At 35.8% G+C, this 20211-nt stretch overlaps 1 protein-coding gene across 25 annotated transcripts in view; it reads left to right on the forward strand.

Moving 5' to 3' along the window:
* Positions 1-20211, forward strand: part of R3HDM1 (R3H domain containing 1) — a 198121-nt gene that overhangs the window by 79088 nt on the left and 98822 nt on the right. For 17 of the 25 annotated variants that reach the window (XM_031651722.1, XM_031651744.1, XM_031651724.1 and 14 more), the window contains exons 4-7: positions 7924-7965; positions 8440-8529; positions 13230-13344; positions 14368-14446. In XM_031651722.1, coding sequence (XP_031507582.1) covers positions 7924-7965; positions 8440-8529; positions 13230-13344; positions 14368-14446 — 326 coding nt within the window. Of the gene's footprint in view, positions 1-7923; positions 7966-8439; positions 8530-13229; positions 13345-14367; positions 14447-17135; positions 19383-20211 lie in introns of those variants that run through there. The other 8 variants (XM_031651731.1, XM_031651748.1, XM_031651745.1 and 5 more) reach the window with 4 other exon arrangements.

Here is a 20211-nt window from a genome sequence, read left to right on the forward strand (position 1 = left end):
ATGCCTTCATCCAAGGTGCCTGGCAAGGGGTGTACAGTTGAAATACCTTGTATAGAACAGATTTAATGGAAATTCAGAATTGGAAGTCAATAAAACTGGAAAATTGGTTTCTTCTGTGTTTTCATTTAAAATATTGTAAAACAAAGTTAACTTTTTAAGCATCAGCAGGGAATAAGTGTTTTGTTTTAAAAAGTCTGGTTAATACGGAGTTACCTTTAACTTAATGTGGAGTTAACTATTCTAACATACTACCAGATATTTCATCTTCCTTTGGCACGTCTAAGGTACTGCCTAAAGGTTGTCATCTTAAATAGCAACTGCTATTTTTCACTCATAAGTTTGGATGTATGTAGCAAATAATGTAGGTTTTCTATTGAGATTTTTGAATAAACTGTTACTTTATTCTAATAGAGTGACAAGATTATTCTCTACTTGGCTCTCATTCTGAAAATCAGCTACCATGAATATTATAACTTACGTCTGTTACCTTGCTTCAGCATAGTAATATTTAAAGTGATTAAAGGAAACAGAAATGTTTACCTTCCAAAAGAAGCATTCCTTTCATTCATTTATATAAAAAAAACTGCACTTTTATTACATATATTTTGAGTGAAGTCATTTTTAATTAAGGGATGTTACAGCCTCTTTTGTACTATGAAGAGACCTTATGATTTTCTTTCTGTTAAGGATAGTGTTTACATAAAAAATAATTCCATCAAACTAGAGAGAGGCCAACAGACATTACATGTCATCTCAGGTGGTTCCAAGCAGAGATTATCTCAAAGAGCTCTTTGACCATTTAATTTATAAATAATTCTACTTGTGTTTTCTACTTTTACTAGTTTTCTCTTTCTACTTTTAAAAAATGTTGTGTTTCTTATTCAGGGTTTTGTTTTGGACTGTAATCTTTTATAGAAGTTTTAGGATTACTTTCGTAAGAATTTAATACTTTAGAGCTAATTCAAGAAATCTGTGTGCATTAATGTCAGGAAGTTAACTTTCCCACATAATTGCCTTGGAGTTGTTCTGAATTGTTGATTATGGTCTCATAATTATCTGACAGGTTTTTGGTTAGGAATTTTTCTACTGCCACACACTGTTCCTATTGAGAATGTGGAGGTACATTTCAGGCTTTGTATTTTTATGAAACATTTGGAAGGTTGGGGTGGTGGATTCCAGGTTTCTAAATCCAGAAAAATGTGTTTTGTTAGACTGTGAGTATCCCTAATCTTTAACATGGGTTAATTGGATGGTGGGGAGTATTTGCTTTGATTTCCTGTGTATAACTCACTGATGGGTCTCCATTGTTTGATTTTCTTCACGGATAGGTTTTTCAGATTACATTTAGACTAAATTAGCCTGGTGTGGTGGCACATAACTGTAATCCCAGCACTTTGGGGAAGGCCGAGGCAAGCAGATCACTTGAGCTCGAATTCAAGACCAGCCTGGGCAACATGGCGAAACCCTGTCTCTACCAAAAAAAAGATACAAAAATTAGCTGGGTGTGGTTAAATGCACCTGTAGTCCCAGCTACTCGAGAGGCTGAGGTGGGAGAATTGCTTGAGCAAGGGAGATTGAGGTTGCAGTGAGCTGAAACCGTGCCACTCTACTCCAGCCTGGGTGACAGAGTAAGACCCTGTCTTAAAAAATAATAATAATAATAAACTTAGGGTAAATTATTTGTGTTGATATTTACAGTCATTTATTTTAAATATAAAATTCAGAACCCTGTGCTCTGCTTATTAAAGGTTCAAACTCAACTTTCCCATTCTTTTACAATTGTATCTTTGTACTTAACAAATAGTTTGTCCAGGGGTGTTCATCTGTATACATGTGTATGTACACACAATTCAAAACATATTTGGGAACAGTTCAAACAATGCCTCTCCTCCACATTATTATTAACAATAGGATAGCGAGTCCACATTGTGTTGGTAACCCTTGTCATGGAGAAAATAAGAGAGCTGATTTTTGTTAAAAACTAGGCCTTGTGTGCCAGAGTCAATGAATAGCTGTGACATACATGAGTCAATTTTCCACACACAGAGTTGGCTAAAGTACATATTGTGTATATTCTGTTTCAGTAGTAAGCCCTTCGATAATCAAGATGAGACTCTTACGTCTTGTGTCCCTCAAGTTAATTCCAATGCGTTTCTTTAAAAGGGGTTTGGGCAAGAAAGCAGTGAATCTAATAAGGCTGTCAGAAAAGTTCAGAACACAATGCCACACTTCTTTGACAATGAGGGCGATACATAACGAATTCCCTCATTTGCTTGGAAAGTATTGATGAAGCAATTATCTTATTTCATTAATCTGTTAAGAAATGAAGTATTTTTTTTTAAGGACTGAATAAAAGTCTCTTTATATAAAATCATTCAAATAATAATCTTAGCTATTTCCTGTTTGTCAAACAAAGATTAAAAGGATGTATGTGGCCAAGCATGGTGGCTCATGCCAGCGCTTTGGGAGGCCAAGGCAGGAGGTTTGCTTGAGTCCAGGACTTTGAGACCAGCCTGGACCACACAGGAAGACTTTGTCTCTACAAAAAATAAAAATAAAAAAATTAGCCATGTGTCACGGTACACACTTGTAGTCACAGTTGCTTGGGAGGCTGAGGCGGGTGGATGACTTGAGTCCAGGAGTTCGAGGCTGCAGTGAGTTAGGATTGCACCAGTGCACTCCAGCCTGGGCAACAGTAAGACCTCTCCCTTAAAAAAACTAAATTTAAAACAAAAAAAAAAAGATGGCCAGGCGCAGTGGTTCACGCCTGTAATTCCAGGACGTTGGGAGGCCGAGGCAAGCAGAATGCTTGAGTCCAGGAGTGTGAGACCAGTTGAGGCAACATAGCAAATCCCCTTCTCTACAGAAAACACAATTAGTCAGGCTTGGCGGCTACTCAGGAGGCTGAGGTGGGAGGATCACCTGAGCCCAGGAGATCAAGGCTGCAGTGAGCTGTGATTGTGACACTGGACTCCAGCCTGGGTGAGAGTCAGAGCCTGTCTCAGAAAAAAAAAAGATATATGTAATGTACCTAGTACATAGAGCCTGTCAAATGGTAGGTGCTGTTAACAATGTTTTAATAATTATCATAATTGTTACTATTTATTAGCAATAGCACGATTATGTGGCTTCTCAAAGATTTGTCCCTTTATTGTCATGCAAGATAGATTTTTTCTTTAGTAATAAAATAAAGAGTAAAACTTACTTTTAATATAACCTCCCCACATTTTCAGTACGGTACTTTTATTTCTATTAAGTTCTATATCTGTATGCTGTATTTTTATTGTTTTTATTAATATTGAATGAGTTCAACTTTTTAAAACTTACGATACATTTTCCATAGTATATTTTTATAATTATTTCTAGGATTTGGTGCTCTTTCTACTGAACTTGGGTCATGTGCACATATGGTAGCTCTTTTAAGCACATTTACTTTTCACGGTGCTTTCTTGTGATGTGTAAAGATGTTGGCTACATCTTGTAGTTGTAGAAATGCTTTTGCATACTTACACAGTTTGTACTTCTTTGGATAATTTGTATGTACACCATCAGCAGGATGGGATGATCCTGTATCTTCATTTATTATAAGGAATAACTATAAACCAGATAGTTTGTGACTTTCTCCACATACTTGTATTAGAATCTAAGAGTCAGGCCTTCGAATACTTAACTCTGTGCTTTCTGGCTCAAAGGGTTAAATGTTAAAAACAAATTAGTGATTGTGTTTGGCTTATTGATTTTTAAAATAGCTCTCCTAGCTCAGGGAACTTTGTATTTTTCTTTTATTCCAGTAGAAATTAGCATCCTGGCATCTATTATTTTTACTGCCCTGACCTTAACTAGACATGGAACATTTTAATTCATTATCTTCCTTATAATTGCCACTAGTCTTTACTATTACCTAGAAAAGTACTGAGAATTTGTAAGCACTTCAAGGTGTTTTGAGTCTGGTTGAAAGGGTGCAACCATTATAATTTTTCTTCATAACAATTATTAATTACAAAGAGAAAATTATTCCTATTTTTTAAATGTCAGATTTTGTTAGTTGAGTGATATTTAATTGGTTATTTTTGTGCTAATGCATATATAACTCATAAGGATTGCTCTGTTTTCTTCAGTTGTTCTCCAAATTCTAGTAGCTGGTAGCTCTGACAACATATTAGTATCAATTTCAAACTGAAATTGTATTAAGGATGTTTCATATTCTGCACCCATTTTTTGGCCTAGTTCCTGTTTTATACTTCAGTATAAAACAACGTAAATTATAAATTGGGGACTTTGTCCCTAAGCCTTCTAAATTCTAATTTAGATAGCATTTCTCTGGACTAATACAGGTCTATTAAACAAGCTGCTAAATTTTTACTGTGACCGTGAAATTCTGCTAAGGGTGAAAAGTGTGCTCTAAATAATAAAATCCTTTTTTAAAATAATTACATATCAAATAGAGGGAATTCCTATTTAAAGCCAAATCTGGCTGCCAAGTAGATTAAAAAATATGAAATAAAGTATGTTTACTTTAATAAACAACTTGTATTCCCTGCTTTGTTGTGTGTGTATGGCATATTTTCTAGTACATATAATTTCTAAATAAATTATGTTATTGAATAATCCACTTTGGCAATTTATAGTTTACTTATATAGTAGTGTATTAGTTTTCTATTGCTGCATAAAAATTACCACAAACATAGAGACTTAAAGAACAACACCCGTTATCAGCTCACAGTGGGCCCATCTGGGTTGCCGTTTAGGGTTCTGTGAGGCCAAAGTCAAAGGTGTCAGCCAGACTGGGCCGTTTTCTCAAGACTTTGGGAAATAATTTACTTCAAAGCTCATTCCAGTTGTTGACACACCTTAGTTTGTTGAAGCTGTAGGTCTGAGGTCCTGTTTTTTGGCTGGTTGTCAGTAAAGGCCACTGTGTTCCAAGAGGCTACTCATAATCCTCCTTACATGGCCCGTCTATCTTCAAAGCCATCAATAGTATGTCAAGTCCTTCTCACGCTTTAAATCTCTCTGACTTGGCACCATGCTCCCACCAGAGAAAAAGTCTCAGCTTTTACAGGGCTCACTTGATTGAATCAGACTCACCTGAATCTTAGATTGTATCTTAAGATCATCTGGCTTGGAGCTTAGTTAACAAATGCAAAATCCAGCAGGGCATGGTAGTTCACACCTGAAATTCCAGCACTTTGGGAGGCCAAGGCGGGCCGCTCACTTAAGGTCAGGAGTTTGATACTAGCCTCACCAACACAGTGAAACCCTTGTCTCTACTAAAAATACAAAAATTAGTGGGGCATGGTGGCGGGCGCCTGTAATCTGAGCTACTTGGGAGGCTGAGGCGGGAGAATCGCTTGAAACTGGGAGGCGGAGGTTGCAGTGAGCCAATATCATGCCACTGCACTGCAGCCTGGGCAACAGAGTGAGACTTAGTCTCAAAACAAAACGAAACAAAAAAAAGAGCAAAATCCTTTCTCAGCAGTACCTTGATTTGTGTTTGATTAAATAACCAGTGGGTGGGAATCTTTTGGGCCATCTTTAGAATTCTGTCTACCTCAGGTAGAATTTAATCCACAATAAAGTTTTTTTAAAGGTATTAATTGCGCTGGACTAAGATTCTGAAGATCTGGGGTTCCGTTTGACTTTAGTAACTGATTCTGGACTGTGAGGTCTTTAAGACCAGGAACTATGTCTTATTCATCTTCATAGCCCTAGTGCCTAGCACAATGTCTGGGGTACAGCAGGAACCTAAAACATGTTTATTAAATGAAGTCAAATTAAGATAATTTTACTTCTCTGTATCTTCCTTTATCTTTTCGTCATTTTCATCAAAGCCTCCTTGTAGATTAAAAGTGAGATAGTTAATACATGTGTGAGTCTATGAATATTCTCAAGAATTACAGCATCCCCATTTTATAGATGTTTTTAAAATTAACATTTGTTAGATTAAGTAATTTATCTTAATCTCATTGCTAATAAGCAGAGGCAGCACATTAGTTTTCTGATATGGTCAGTTCCTAACCTTTAATAATCAATTACATTTATAACACTTTAGAGTTTTCGAAGCCCCTTTATTAGCTACGCTTTCATTGAATCCTTTCAAGAATCCTGTGAATTAGTGCAAACAGTATGAACTTTCAGACAGGTAAAAGTAAACCGAAGTAATTTGACCATAGTTACCCACTAATAAGAAGCAAATTCAAAAATTTAAGTCCAACTCTTTTGCATATGAGTACAGGATTTACATTGCCAGTTAATGACCCCTTTCATTTTAGAATTTTTAATAGAAGATTTTATACTAGTGATACTTAAAATTACAAGAAATTAAAGCAGAGGACTGGGAGTAAGTCACAAATTATTTTCCCTTCTGCTTCCTCAGAACTCATTTAGTTATGTGCATTTTCATAGTTATTCACCTGTTGCTTTTCTCCCACTTATTTTTTTTCCTGTAAGCCCTAGAGATGGTGGCATCTACCACCTAATCTAGATGGTAAGCATAACTTATTTTACTTACATTGTTAGATGTGAGTTACGGGTAATTAGAAATCCTCTTGAACAAATTAGAGAGTAGGTAAAAACAAGGCAATACCAACATGCAGAAGCCCTCTTAGGCAGCACTGCCATATGCATGTGTGCACACGCATACGATTTTCTTCTATATAAGGAACAAAATTATTTTTCCTTTATTTTTTCTATTTTCCTTTTGTTGTTATTCTGTAGTTTGTGTAATCTAGGGTTAAAATCCCAAGAGTACAGTGCTTTTTAATTTTGTTTGAAGGACTTTTGGCTCAAAATGGGAACAGGACATACTGATATGTAGACTCTTGTTTCTGTTGACTCTACAAGGAAGGCCTTTTTGAAATAAAATGATGGGTTTTTGTTGTTGTTATTGTTTTTAATGTAAAGCATACTAGTCTGGATATTAAGGATTTTGTATCTGTTTTATGTTTGGTACCAGACTGGCTCCCTCATGTTAAGAAGTAAAAATGATAGATACTTGGGCCATGTACTATTTGGTGTTGGGTTTGGGGAGGAAAATTGGAAGAAAGAATGAAAGGAAGGAAGGACGAAAGGACAGAAGGAAGGAAGGATGGAAGGAAGGAAGGACACAAGGAAGGAAGGACAGACAGACAGAAGGAAGGAATGTAGGAAGGAATGTTTAAAACCTATCTGGCTGTGGTTTGTTTAAAACCTATGTGGCTCTGGCTCACAGGTGCTTCAGCTGGTTTCCCAAACCAAAGCTTGTATCACAAACATGAATTAGTTTGCCTTACAGCGTTCTCCAATCATGTGACTGATGGTCGGCCTATCAGTCATGCTGGATATCCGTACTGGAAGTCTGCCCTTTTTTCTTCCTTTCTGCTTCATTGACTCACCTCAGACCTGATGAATAGGTTTCCATCACTAATAAACTGGTGGTGTACTTCATACAGTGTTGAAACACCTCAGTAGATTTGTGATTGGACTCTGACTCACTGTGCATTTGAAACATTCTTATTAAGTTTAGAACTTTTCAGAGTATATCTACCTTAAACTGCTGGTTTTTGTGTGTGTTGTTTTTCCTTAACCTTGGCTAAACTATAATATATGGTAAAATAATGAAGTATATTTTTTTTATTTCACTACTAAGAAGTCACCATATAAGTTCCATTGTACTCAACACAGAAATTGTGGCCATTTGCTGATTTAAAGAAAAATGCCTAAGAAAGAAAAATAATCATAAAAATGCCAACCTACCAGGATTTTAAAGAATCTTCTGCAAGTGTGCTTCTGGGAGGAATCAGTACTCTTTTACTGAAACCAACTTTGATTTCCTCACTTTTCATACTTTATGCACAGTTAGTTTTTCTGTGGTTTAGGAGTATGAATTAAGAAGCAAATTTTCTGTTTCAGTATGAAATTTAATACAAATCTTTCTTGTATATTCAGCGGCCAATGCAGTCATTTGGACAGACAGGAAAAAGGTCTAAGGTATAGTAAATATTTTGGTGTGCTGGCATGCCAAGGGCCTTCCGTCATGCTTGATAAATCCTTGTTTTCATATAGCACTACATTCAGTTTAGTTCTTTCATATTTTATGGGGGGCAGAAAGCTTATTTTGTTTTATTTGGGATTTTTGTCTTGCCTAGTCGCTTTTGTGCATTGCTTTTTTTATCTTGATGGTTTTTTATCTGTAGAGAAAATCGCTTTCTCACCATTCTTTGGGATATGAAGTTGGAATTATTCCCATTCTTTCTATTGCTATAATTTTCAAAACTGCAATTGTTTGTTTTCCTTCTTAACAAAGGCTTTTAGTAGTGTTTAATGATATATTTAACTTGCACATTTCATCTACTGTTATACATGGCAGAAACTATGAAGAAACTTAGAAACTCTTTCTAGGGGGCTTTTGGATATGCCCTAGATTTCTGAAATGTAGTGTTAATTATAAATACTTCTCTTTAGTCAAGCTCAAAGTTAAAGCTAGTTCGGAGCCTTGCAGTGTGTGAAGAATCTCCACCACCACCTGCACCAGAGATATCACAGGAGAACCAGGTAAAAAAGCAAAACAAATGTTATTTCAAGACATGGTGGAACTGGAGAATTTTTATATATGATTTAAGTTGTGTTGTTATATTTGTTTTATTTTGACTAAATGAAACTGATTCAATAATACTTGGCACCCAAGATATACATGAAACGTTAGAAAACCTCTTTGCTTCAGTCTAAGGCTTAGAGCAATGATTTCTCTTCTGGAAAAACTTAGGAATCATGTAACTAATTAGGAATGTGGCTTTAAGAAAGTTATAAATTAATTTTTATAAAGTTAAAAAATGTTAAGGTAGCACTTCCAGTGAATATAATTGTGGTGAAATTTGCCCTTTTAATTTTATCTTTTAGAAATTTGTCAGATACTTAATGCTTGTATGTAAAGAGACTAGCCAAGACTTCTTCTTGACAGGTTATTTAATGTAACCTGAATACATGGTGAAACCAATTTTCATATTAGCTTGGCTCTTTAATAATAATCTAGTACTTCTGATTTCTCACATGTCTATTCTTGTAAAATTTAGAACACTGAGGTTTAGGCAAACCATTTAGTTTGTCCCTTACATTATTTTTAATGCTATAACTACTTTTCTGTTAATCTCAGCCATGGGTTGATCTCTGTCTCATGTTACATCTGTATATTTATGCATAGATATTTTTGGACCCTTTACCAATGTTTATCTTGTAATAACTTTGCCTACTGGCTTGTTCTACTTGATAAGAGTTTGAGCAACTGAAAATACTCCTTTATCCCAACAGACAGTTTGCAAGGAATTTGGGCAATTTTGTGATTATTTAAGAAACCATGACTGATCCATGACATGTACATCTTTTTTGTAAAGTAATTATCATTATGCATTTGGTGATTCAAACTAAAATTGTTGTACTTTCCCTTGATTTACATGATACCCTCAAAAGCCTTTTACAGATATTGAGGATAGTTGTCACATATTTAGAATATGTACTGTTTTTAAAAAGCACTACATTTTATTGCTTGAAAATGCAAGGAAAATGTTTTGAAATAGATTGTTGTCAATGAAATGTACTTTAAAATCTGTTTGCTTTGACATTTCTTTGCATCAGAAACACAAGGTTGAAAATTAATTTATGAATTTTTTTTTGTTTTTATTTTTATTTTTATTTTTTATTTTTTTTTTGAGATGGAGTTTCACTCTTGTTGACCGGGCTGGAGTGCAATGGTGCGATCTCAGCCCACTGCAACCTCCACCTCCCAGGTTCAAGTGATTCTCCTGCCTCAGCCTGCTGAATAGCTGGGATTATAGGCACCCACCACCACGTATTTCTAGTAGGGACGGGGTTTCACCATGTTGGCCAGGCTGGCTGCAAACTCCTGAGCTCAGGTGAGCCACCTTGCCCAGCCGATTTTTTTTTTTTTTTAATGTATCTACATAGGAGGTTAGCTGTATGCATTTATTTGATAAAATAGATACATTTTAGCAATGAAATAGACTTCCTAGCAAAAAGCAGAAATACAGTCTAAATATTTACTAAATCTTTGCCTGGAGAACATTTTCAAATATTAACCTTTGGCTTTTGCATGACTGTAAGAAAACTGGACAGCTATACTATAGTCTGAAAAAAAAAAAATCAAGGCCAGGCGCAGTGGCTCACGCCTGTAATCCCAGCACTTTGGGAGGCCGAGGCGGGTGGATCACGAGGTCAAGAGATCGAGTCCATCCTGGCTAACACGGTGAAACCCTGTCTCTACTAAAAATACAAAAAATTAGCTGGGCGTGGTGGCGGGCGCCTGTAGTCCCAGCAACTTGGGAGGCCGAGGCAGGAAAATGATGTGAACCTGGGAGGCAGAGTTTGCAGTCAGCCGAGATCGTGCCATTGCACTCCAGCCTGGGCGACAGATAGAGACTCCGTCTCCAAAAAAAAAAAATCGCTAAAATTATTTTTTGAAACACCACTTTTTAAAAGTTCTTTTGGCCAGGCACAGTGGCTCACGCCTGTAATCCCAGCACTTTGGGAAGCTGAGGTGGGTGGATCATTTAAGGCCAGGAGTTTGAGACCAGCCTGGCCAACATGGTGAAACCCCGTCTCTACTAAAAATAGAAAAATTAGCCGGGCGTGGTGGCACAAGCCTGTAATCCCAGCTACTCAGGAGGCTGGGGCAGGAGAATAGCTTGAACCCAGGAGGCAGAAGTTCCAGGGAGCCGAGATTGCGCCATTGCCCTCCAGCCTGGGTGACAAGAGCGAAACTCTGTCTCAAAAAAGGAAAAAAAAAAAAGATCTTTTGTACAAGTCAGAGTAAAGAATACCCTGCTTGGAATGGAGTAGTAGGTACTGTAATGTTTTTGAAAATTCATTTATTCGTTCTGTTGACCAAAAAACAGATGTTACACCATCTTAGCCTCATGACAGTCAAAAGAGATTGAGGAAAGAAGGGTCAGGCATTCATAAATCTGTTAATACAGAAAAAGTGTGTAATTTTTGAAAAATCAAAAGCTGTATCATGACCTTTGTTTTTTGTAGTGCATTTTACCTATTTGAAAAATCTTGAGTACCTGTTATGGTACTAAATTTGGCTAGTGAAAATTTATATGAGGAAAAAATAACAGGAATATATGTTGTGTATTGATAGATACATTATTGATCATAGATGATTTTTTGTGTTGGCAGTTCAAAAAGATGAGTTACGGCATGTGGGTAATGACTAAAGAAGCTGTATCAAAACTCAGTTATTTCCCTTAATATATTCTTTCTCAGTTTCTCTTAAATCCAATAAGCTTTTTCTTTTTGGATAATTGCCTATGAATAAAATCTTCTGAATAAAAGATACTTCTTCTAGTAAGAAGTCTTTTTCCAAGCCTTGAGATAAATAAATTGCACCTGGGTGGAAATTGGAAAATAAATTATTTCTCATGAAAGGTACTAGTATCTAATCCTTGATGGTAGACACACTTTCCAACTAATTTGCTTGATTCAGAATGTGATTTTTGAGGAATTAATCTGGAATAAAACTCATTATTCAAAAAGTTGAGAGGCAATTAAGAGAGAGATGTCACTTGGTATCTGATGAGAGCTTGTGAGAGGGAAGTGACCTCAATAACAGATGTCATTGACAGAGTGAAGAGTAAAGGAATTGCAGCTTCCTATGGAGAGGTAGCTATTATTCCAGTTATTTATAGTCTGAAGATTTTGTATATAAGGACTTCAGTGTTTAAAATATATCTTATTTGTATCGCTACTGAAAACTAGGCCAACTGAAGACAGGCCTCAGTACATTAAACTTACAAGATTTTAAAAATATAGTTCATTTTGATAAAATAGTTTAATATCTGTAATTAAAATGTATGGCTTTTTGAGGAGAGCTTAGAAATGAAATCTGCTAGTTACTGGAAGTACCTTTTAGTGAAGATCTAAGAGGGGGTAGTGTGAAATCTTTTCTCCCGGCCTGGCTTTCATTGGGTTCCTCTTGAGTAACCAGAATAGAAATTACAAGTCAGGAAAACTTCTAAATATTATACTTCTGAAAAATAGTTCTGAGATTCATTTCTAGATACCTGTTTTGCAGTTATGAAAAGAGTAAAGAAAGTGGGTTGGAAAATGAATCACAGTAAGAAGAATTACTTCCTGGTTGATGAGTATAAGGAAGTTGCCAGTGTCTTTGGTAAACAAGACAGAGAGTGCATAAAGCAAGTGTTTGTCATCCTAGTGAAAACTGCCAATGTGCATCATTTACCCTATATTATGAACACAAATTTGAACTGGTATGATGAATTGAGAAGAAGAAAAGAGCTGAAAATAGCAGATAGCAGTCCTATTGTGGTAAAAAATCTACGTGTCTGATTGATGGTTTTCATGACTGTAGAACAACAGTATAATTTAGTCTAAAAATAGGCTACCCCTTTATCTTTAGTAAAACTGGTGTAGAATTTATTATAGCTTTCTTTACAACTTTACCTAAGTAAACAGAGCTACATGATTTTTGCCTTTTCTCTCTGTGTGGATTAATTTCTGGTAATCCCTTTGGGTTCTAGAATTACATGTAATGGCATTGCTTTTAAAGTAAAATGTGAATTCTCCTTTCAGTCTTATAGAATGTGGTTACTTTACAATTAAACATTACATATCTATAAGGATACAATTTTGTTTGAAATCTTTCTAAACAACTGTGGTGATCGAAGGATTGACAGTGATATATAAATCTCAAAAAGGAAATAAAGTTGTGTGCCGTTGATTTCGGAAATTTCTGTACTTACATTTTTATATGGTAGGAGAATGAAGGGATGTGTGATGATAATGGATACTCAGAAACCTAATTTTCATTAATCATTGGCTTGACACTTACACATTCGTATTGTCATGATTGATGATAATTATGCTCTTGGTTGGCATCTTCCTTGCAAAAATAGGTTAAGAAGACCTGAATTCTCATCCTCCAGGGATTTTACAAGTTGATGCACTTAAAGTATAATAGGAAACATTTATTTTCTCCATAATAATCTTGAGGGTTTGTTTTAATTGATATATTCAATCAGAACATGAATTTTAACATTTTATATAAAGTTTTTGATAAAAGTGATACAGTATTATTGTTTTTTAGTTTAAAGAATCCAGTTGGGTAAAATAATCTTTTTTTCTCTGTGCAATTTTATGTCACTCAAAAAATATAAATGTGTGGTATTAAATGAATTATGTTGTATTTTCATTGAATAATTGACTTTGCCTTCCAACAGGAGAAAATTCAGATCCAGTTAACACAATCATTTGAGAAAGAAGAGAAGCCTTCAAAAGATGAAGCAGAAAAAGAAAAGGCCAGTGATAAGTTGCCCAGAAAAATGTTATCAAGAGGTTTGCAGTTCTTTTGTTTTTTTACAAAAAAATAATTTTGCTATCAGTAATTCCATCCTTTACCCCTCGAATAATTATATATAGTATATCTTTATGTAAAATGACACAGAACAGACTGGAAGGATGATACAGTACTTACTCACCTGGGCAAAATGGTTTAACACAGTTCCATATATCAGTAAGACGTTTCAGCCAAAAACTGTAACACATAACAGACATTGAGGAAGGTAAATATCTTAATCTCTTACTGGTCCCTCACTCATAGTAAAAGACTACAGTCATTATAATTTTTATATTGATTCCACTAAGAATACTATCACTCTTGAATTCCTTATGATACAAAGAGCTGATGTCATAGTATTGAGTATCCAGTAATATTCTTTTATAAGTTTGGAAGGTCTTCACTATTACCTAGCATTGCAGATCAATAGAAATGCTTTTTAAATTTAAAACCCCAGTTATGTTGACCAGTATTATAAATAGTATAAGGATATTACATTTAAGGAGAAGATAGCACGAATATTTGAGAAGTATTTTGAAAGCAAGCCGGTAGTAACAGACGTCATAAGAATCAAATTCTTTCACAACTAAAATTTATATCTACCTCCATATTATTGCCTCCATTATATTCATATCTGAACTAAGCTGTCTTAATTTGCTACAGATGTAGTTAATTATGTAAATCATTTAAATTTTTCACCCACAGAGGCATTTTGAACATGAGATGGTGGTGAGTAAAAAAGGATCTTTAAAGAATTTAGAGGAAATTAAACAGACACATGTGAGAGGTTAATTTTTTTAAAAAATGTGCATGGATATGCAGTTATATAAACTCATGTCATGCACATTATATGGGAATAGAAAAATTGTGGTCACCGGAGTTCATTGTAACTTTTCCTACTTTGTCAAATTTTTTTCAATGTGGGGCATCTTGTTTTATTTAAGATATACATCATGTGTAAAAGGGAATGGGACTTGTTTTCAAACAACTTTATACTGGGTTTTTGTGTTGTTGTTTTTTAGATTCCAGTCAAGAATACACTGATTCAACTGGCATAGATCTACATGAATTTTTAGTAAATACATTAAAAAACAATCCCAGGTAAAAATTAAATTTATAAGGTTTCCATTGCTTCTAGAGTACCATAATTTTGCTATATATGTTTTCATTACTGAGTTAGAGTAATAGAATAAGATTGCAGATATTTGAAGTACACCAGAAACATTTTAGTTTTTTAGGGCGAAGGTGTTGTTGGTCTAGTATATGAAAATATATAAATATCTTTTTGCATTATGCATGTCACCATGATGTATGAATTTTGGGAAATACAGAATCACTAAGATATTTAGGCTCTTAATTGAGTTAGACATATACCATTAAGTCATGAAAAAAAGAAAAATAGGTATCTCACCATAGTGCACTCAACCAAATAAGAACTTAGTGTATTCACTTATAATGAGTTTTTGAACTTTTTAAATGCAAAGTTTTTGTTCCTTCTTGCTGAGTTTATAAACCATCAACCCAAAGATTTTTGAGTTGTTTATTTGAGTCAATACTTTAATTGTGAAATCTTTCATTTTGTCAGATTACTAAATGAATAATTTTTAAATTTTTTGGCAACTCATAACCACTTTGAGACATTCTCCCTACAAAAATGGCTACCCACAAATTATCTGACCAACACTTTCATAGAGTGAAAGATGCCAAGGTGAAGAAATCTTCCTCTAGATGTTAGCTTTCCAGAGTAGTAGGTATTTGACATACACTGAAATAAAAATGATGTCACTAGATATGGGCACATGGAAGATAAGAGAATTGTTTATCTCATACAGTCTTGCTTCAAGATAACTTGTTTTCATTCAGGAGGTATTGTTTTCAGTACTACCTTGATTTTCTGTTTTGTGTTTAATATCAACCCCAAAGAGGATTACCAAAATGAAAAGTGGTCTGTCTCTAATAGGAGCTGAAGGATTATGGGTAAGGATTTAGAGATAATATAGGCAACTCTGCTTGACTTTTTTTCCTCCAGTTCAAGTTTATTCCTCAGTAGTCCCAACAGAAAGATAAATTTATGAGTCTGTTGAACATCTCTAACCATGTGCCAAGCATTGTGCTAAGTAAACATCATAGATATGAAAAGGTTTTACATAACAGCTCTGACCCTACAGTATTCACTGTCTCTGTACTAGAAAAAGACACATGATAATTAAAATAAAACAAATATAAAAGAGGTTTACAGATGCTGTAATAGCCAGAAAAGGGCCCCAACCTCTGAAAGGATTTGGGAATGTGTCACTGAAAAGGTGGTGCCTAACCTGAATCTTGAATTAAGAGTGTTTTAAATTGAAGCTGTCCATACAGAGAAGCATGGGAAGGGCATTCCAGATAGAGAGACTAGAGGACTGCCGAGGCATAGTTATGTGAGAGGATGTGTTGTATTCAAGGAAAGATAAGATTGTACCCTCTGACTCTCACAAGCATGTGGCAAGTTATTCCAGAAAGTGACGGTAAAGGTCAGGCATGGTGGCTCACACTTGTAATCCTAGCACCTTGGGAGGCTGAGGCAGGCGGATCATGAGGTCAGAAGATCAAGACCATCCTGGCTAACATGGTGAAACCCCGTCTCTACTAAAAAAAAAAATACAAAAAATTACCCGGGTGTGGTGGTGGGCACCTGTAGTCCCAGCTATGCAGGAGGCTGAGGCAGGAGAATGGTGTGAACCCGGGAGGCGGAGCTTGCAGTGAGCAGAGATGCGCCACTGCACTCCAGCCTGGGCGACAGGGCGAGACTCTGTCTCAAACAAAAAGAAATTGACAGTAAAGGTACTGGTGAGGTATGAAGCATAGGTCATATCCAACTATTGTCAACATGGGATAATAACACCCTGGCAGAAATGTGAGGGGACCTTTTGATTGTCCCAGTGAGTGCAGAGTGCTGCTGGGAAGCCAGGGATGCTAAAAATACCTACGAAACACTGATAAACAATGAAAAATTATCTTGAAATGCCATTAGTGCATCAGTCGAGAAATACTGAGTATGACATGCCAAGTTAAGGAGTAGTTACAGGATTTTAAATAGGGCCATGCCATAATGAGATTTGTGTTTTGGAAAGATTACTTTGGTGTTTTAGAAAGATTATTTTGGCGGAGATAACTGTAAACAAAGACAGTGGCTAGGAGACCATAGAAAAGAATGGAGAGGAAAAGACACATTTGAAAGATATTTAGGAAGTATCATGGCAGGACTTGATGATCATTTGTATATGGAAAGGCAATGGGGACAGTAGAGTAGAACAGAACGGCCAAGTACTAAAGATAGCAAAACCGGGGCACGGTGGCATGTGCTTGTAGTCCCAGCTACTCAGGAGGCTGAGGTGGGAGGATTACTGGAGTCCTGGAGGTTAAGGCTGCACTGAGCTATGATCTCACCACTGCCCTCCAGGCTGGACCCCATCTCTAAAGAGAGAGAGAGAGAGAGAGCAGAGGAATCCTGAGAACATTTGTCCTGAAACTCAACCAAAAGGGAACAGTTACACAGAAAATAAAATAACAGAGGGGACTTGCGCAGTGATTCATGCGGGTAATCCCAGTACTTTGGGAGGCCAAGGACAATGGATCACCTGAGGTCAGGAGTTCAAGACCAGCCTGACTAACATGGTGAAACCCCGTCTCTACTAAAAATTCAAAAATTAGCTGGGCAATGCATGCCTGTAATCCTAGCTACTTGGGAGGCTGAAGCAGAACTGCTTGAATCTGGAAGGTGGAGGTTGCAGTGAGCTGAGATCACGCCATTGCACTCCAGCCTGGGCAATAAGAGCAAAACTCCATCTCAAAATAAATGAATTACTTAACTAAAATAAAATAACAGAGGGATATGAAAATAGAAGTATTGTACGGTTGTGAAATGTATATATTTCGTCTTCCTCCCTGTTTCCTAGCTTACAACTAAAATGCCTGTAATCTCCAAAGAGCTATCTCTTTGTATGCTAATGTTGACTGATAGCTTCAAGATATCAGATTAGGCTGGTCACTGGAAGGACAAAGGCATGATTAGAGGGTTGGGACTTCAGCCCCTGCTCCCAACCTCCTGGATGAGGAGATTGGTGAAGGTCAGTCTCCTCAACAATCATGCCTACATAATGAAGACTTCATAAAAACCCAAAAGGACAGATTCAGAGCGCTTCCAGATAGCTGAACACATGGAGGTTCCTGGAGGATGGCAGGCTCCAGGAAAGAATGCAAGCTCCGTCCCTTTTCCCCCATACTTCGTTGTATGCATCTCTTCATCTGTATCCTTTATAATAAACCAACAAATGTAAGTGTTTCCCTGAGTTCTGTGATCCGCTCCAGCAAACTAGTTGAATCCAAAGCAGGGGTCATGGGAACCCCAACTTGAAGCCGGTAGTCAGAAGTTCCAGAGGTCTAGACTTGGAACTGGTGTCTGAAGTGGGGCAGTCTTGGGGACTGAGCCCCAAACTGTGGGATCTGACACTATCTCCAGGTATAGAGTGTCAGAATTGAATTGGAGGACACCCAGCTGTGTCCACTACAGAATTGCTTGCTTACTTGCTGGTGGAGAGAAATCGCCACGTATTTGGGGTCACAGAAGTCTTCTCTGTTGATAGTTGTTGTGTTGGTGTGAGAACAGAGGGAAAACATGATTAAAGAGGTTTTCCAAAACAAGTACCAAAAATAATTCATTAGATTCGGAAGTTAGAAATTGTTGGCTGTTTTAACATTTGGAATAGGATGGTAGGAACCAGAACTCAGTGGGTTGAGTAATAAGAGGGAAGGTAGGAATTCATAACTAGTATGAGTGAAACAAGATCCTAGACAGGCAGAATTTTTCTTCTCTCTCTAAACCAGTGGGAAAGACATCAGCAAGGAACAAAGATTATAAATCTGTTTTTATGTCTTCCAAATTATGTTTCGATTGTGTAGTTATTTTTCCTCTATAGTTGCAAACGATTTTCAGTTATCCACATAGACATTTTTTAACTATACAGTTTAATGGTTTTTAGTACATTCAATACACAGATAGGAGCACTATCACCGCAGTTACAGAACTTTTTCATTGCCCCAAAAGAAACCCCACATATTGTAGCTATTCCTATGCTAATAATAATAGTAATACTGATATTGGATGATCCCAATCCTCATCTGTTTTCTGTTTCTGTATATTTCTCTGTTCTGGACATCTCATATGAATGAAATTATATAATACATGGTCATTCATGACTGGCTTTTATTCACTTAGCATAATGTTTTTAAGATTCATCCATACTGTAGCATGTATTTTTTTTCTTCTGTGTATGCATTTTTATTTGAGCAAATATACAAGTGAATAATTCATTTAATGGCTAATGTATAAGTTACTATTAATGTCATTGTGGTTTTAGGAAGTTGAAGCTAATATTAAATTTTGGGAGAAATAAGGTTTGCTTAATAAATGATTCAGTATTCTCTCTCAGTGAAGCATACAGCTAATTGCCAGCTATACCTGGTATACAATTAGTTAGAAGTATGGCAGATTCCCACTGAAGCTTTCAAGGTTGAATATTGCCTAGAGAATTCTACTAGATGTTAAGTCAACTTTTCCTTTTTGGATCACTTTAATTTGAAATTTTTTTTTCACATCGTTAAATCTTCATTATCTTGTTCATAGCCCAATAAACTAAATTTCAGGGGTTAAATGATAAGTTATCTGGAATTTCTGGGTGTCTGCAATATTTTCAGAGGCTACCCTATTAAATACAGTCATTAATGAATTAGAACCTAGGAACCTGAAGGTGTTATTGATAAAGATTACACTCACTGACATAATTTTGTACATATTTTTGTGTTGCTTTTAGCCATATTGTATAAATTTTATATGGAGAAATATGGATGGTACAGATAACTATATTATGTAACTAACAGGAAAACGATTCTGTGGATTAATCCTGAAAATGGATATTTTTTAAGTAATTTGTTTTGCTCTAGGGAACATCATGTATTTGCTCTCTGAAATATCTTCTAAAAGTCATTTTTATTGGAGGTAATATTTAAGTCATTTTATATCTTATCTGTTGCAGACATTTGACCAAGAGTATGTGAAACATTGGATGGAGGGTGGTCAAACAGAAGCATTACTCTTTTCTGCTTTTTTTTTATTTGCCACTGGTATAACAACTGTTCCCTCTTTCTCTAAAATTACTTCTGGAATAATGACTAGAACACTAATAACTAAAGGACTGTTAGCCCTTCATTTTAACTTTTAGTAGTAGTTTATTAGCTTGTTTTTATTACTTCTGTAATAAATAACAGCATGTATCAGTTCATTTTAAAGGTTACACGATAGAAGTTTTAGTTTGTGCCTACTTTTAGATGGTTTTGGCTCACCTGCTAAAACATCAGTATACCTTAAGAGAAGTAATTTACCTGTTAGAGTCTCCTGTAAAGGATTATTAACCTTTAACTTATGACCATTATAAAAATATCTAAGCTGAATTACAGATATGAAAATTTGAAAGCTTGGATAAGCTACAATGTGGAATAAAAGGCAGAAGGTATAAATCTTAAGACCTTAGGAAAGTTGTCATTCTTATTTTTTTAACAAGTGCTACTAAAAGCAGGGTATCTTTTTAAAAATAAAAAACCCAGATAATCTAAAAATCCTCTGCAATCTTTAGATCTACATATTAAGGGGAGAGACAGCCTAAATTTGTATCAATGGCCAGTAAAATTGTTAGATTTTGTTATTTCACACAGATAGTAGAAATTTCAGTGGCAGTACATTCACTGAAGAACGATTGAAATATTCTTATACCTACTCTTTAGCTCAAACACAGAAAATCAATTTAAATGTACTGTTTTATGAACTCCAA

The sequence above is a fragment of the Papio anubis genome, chromosome 10, assembly GCF_008728515.1.
Source record: "Papio anubis isolate 15944 chromosome 10, Panubis1.0, whole genome shotgun sequence".
NCBI lineage: Eukaryota > Metazoa > Chordata > Mammalia > Primates > Cercopithecidae > Papio > Papio anubis.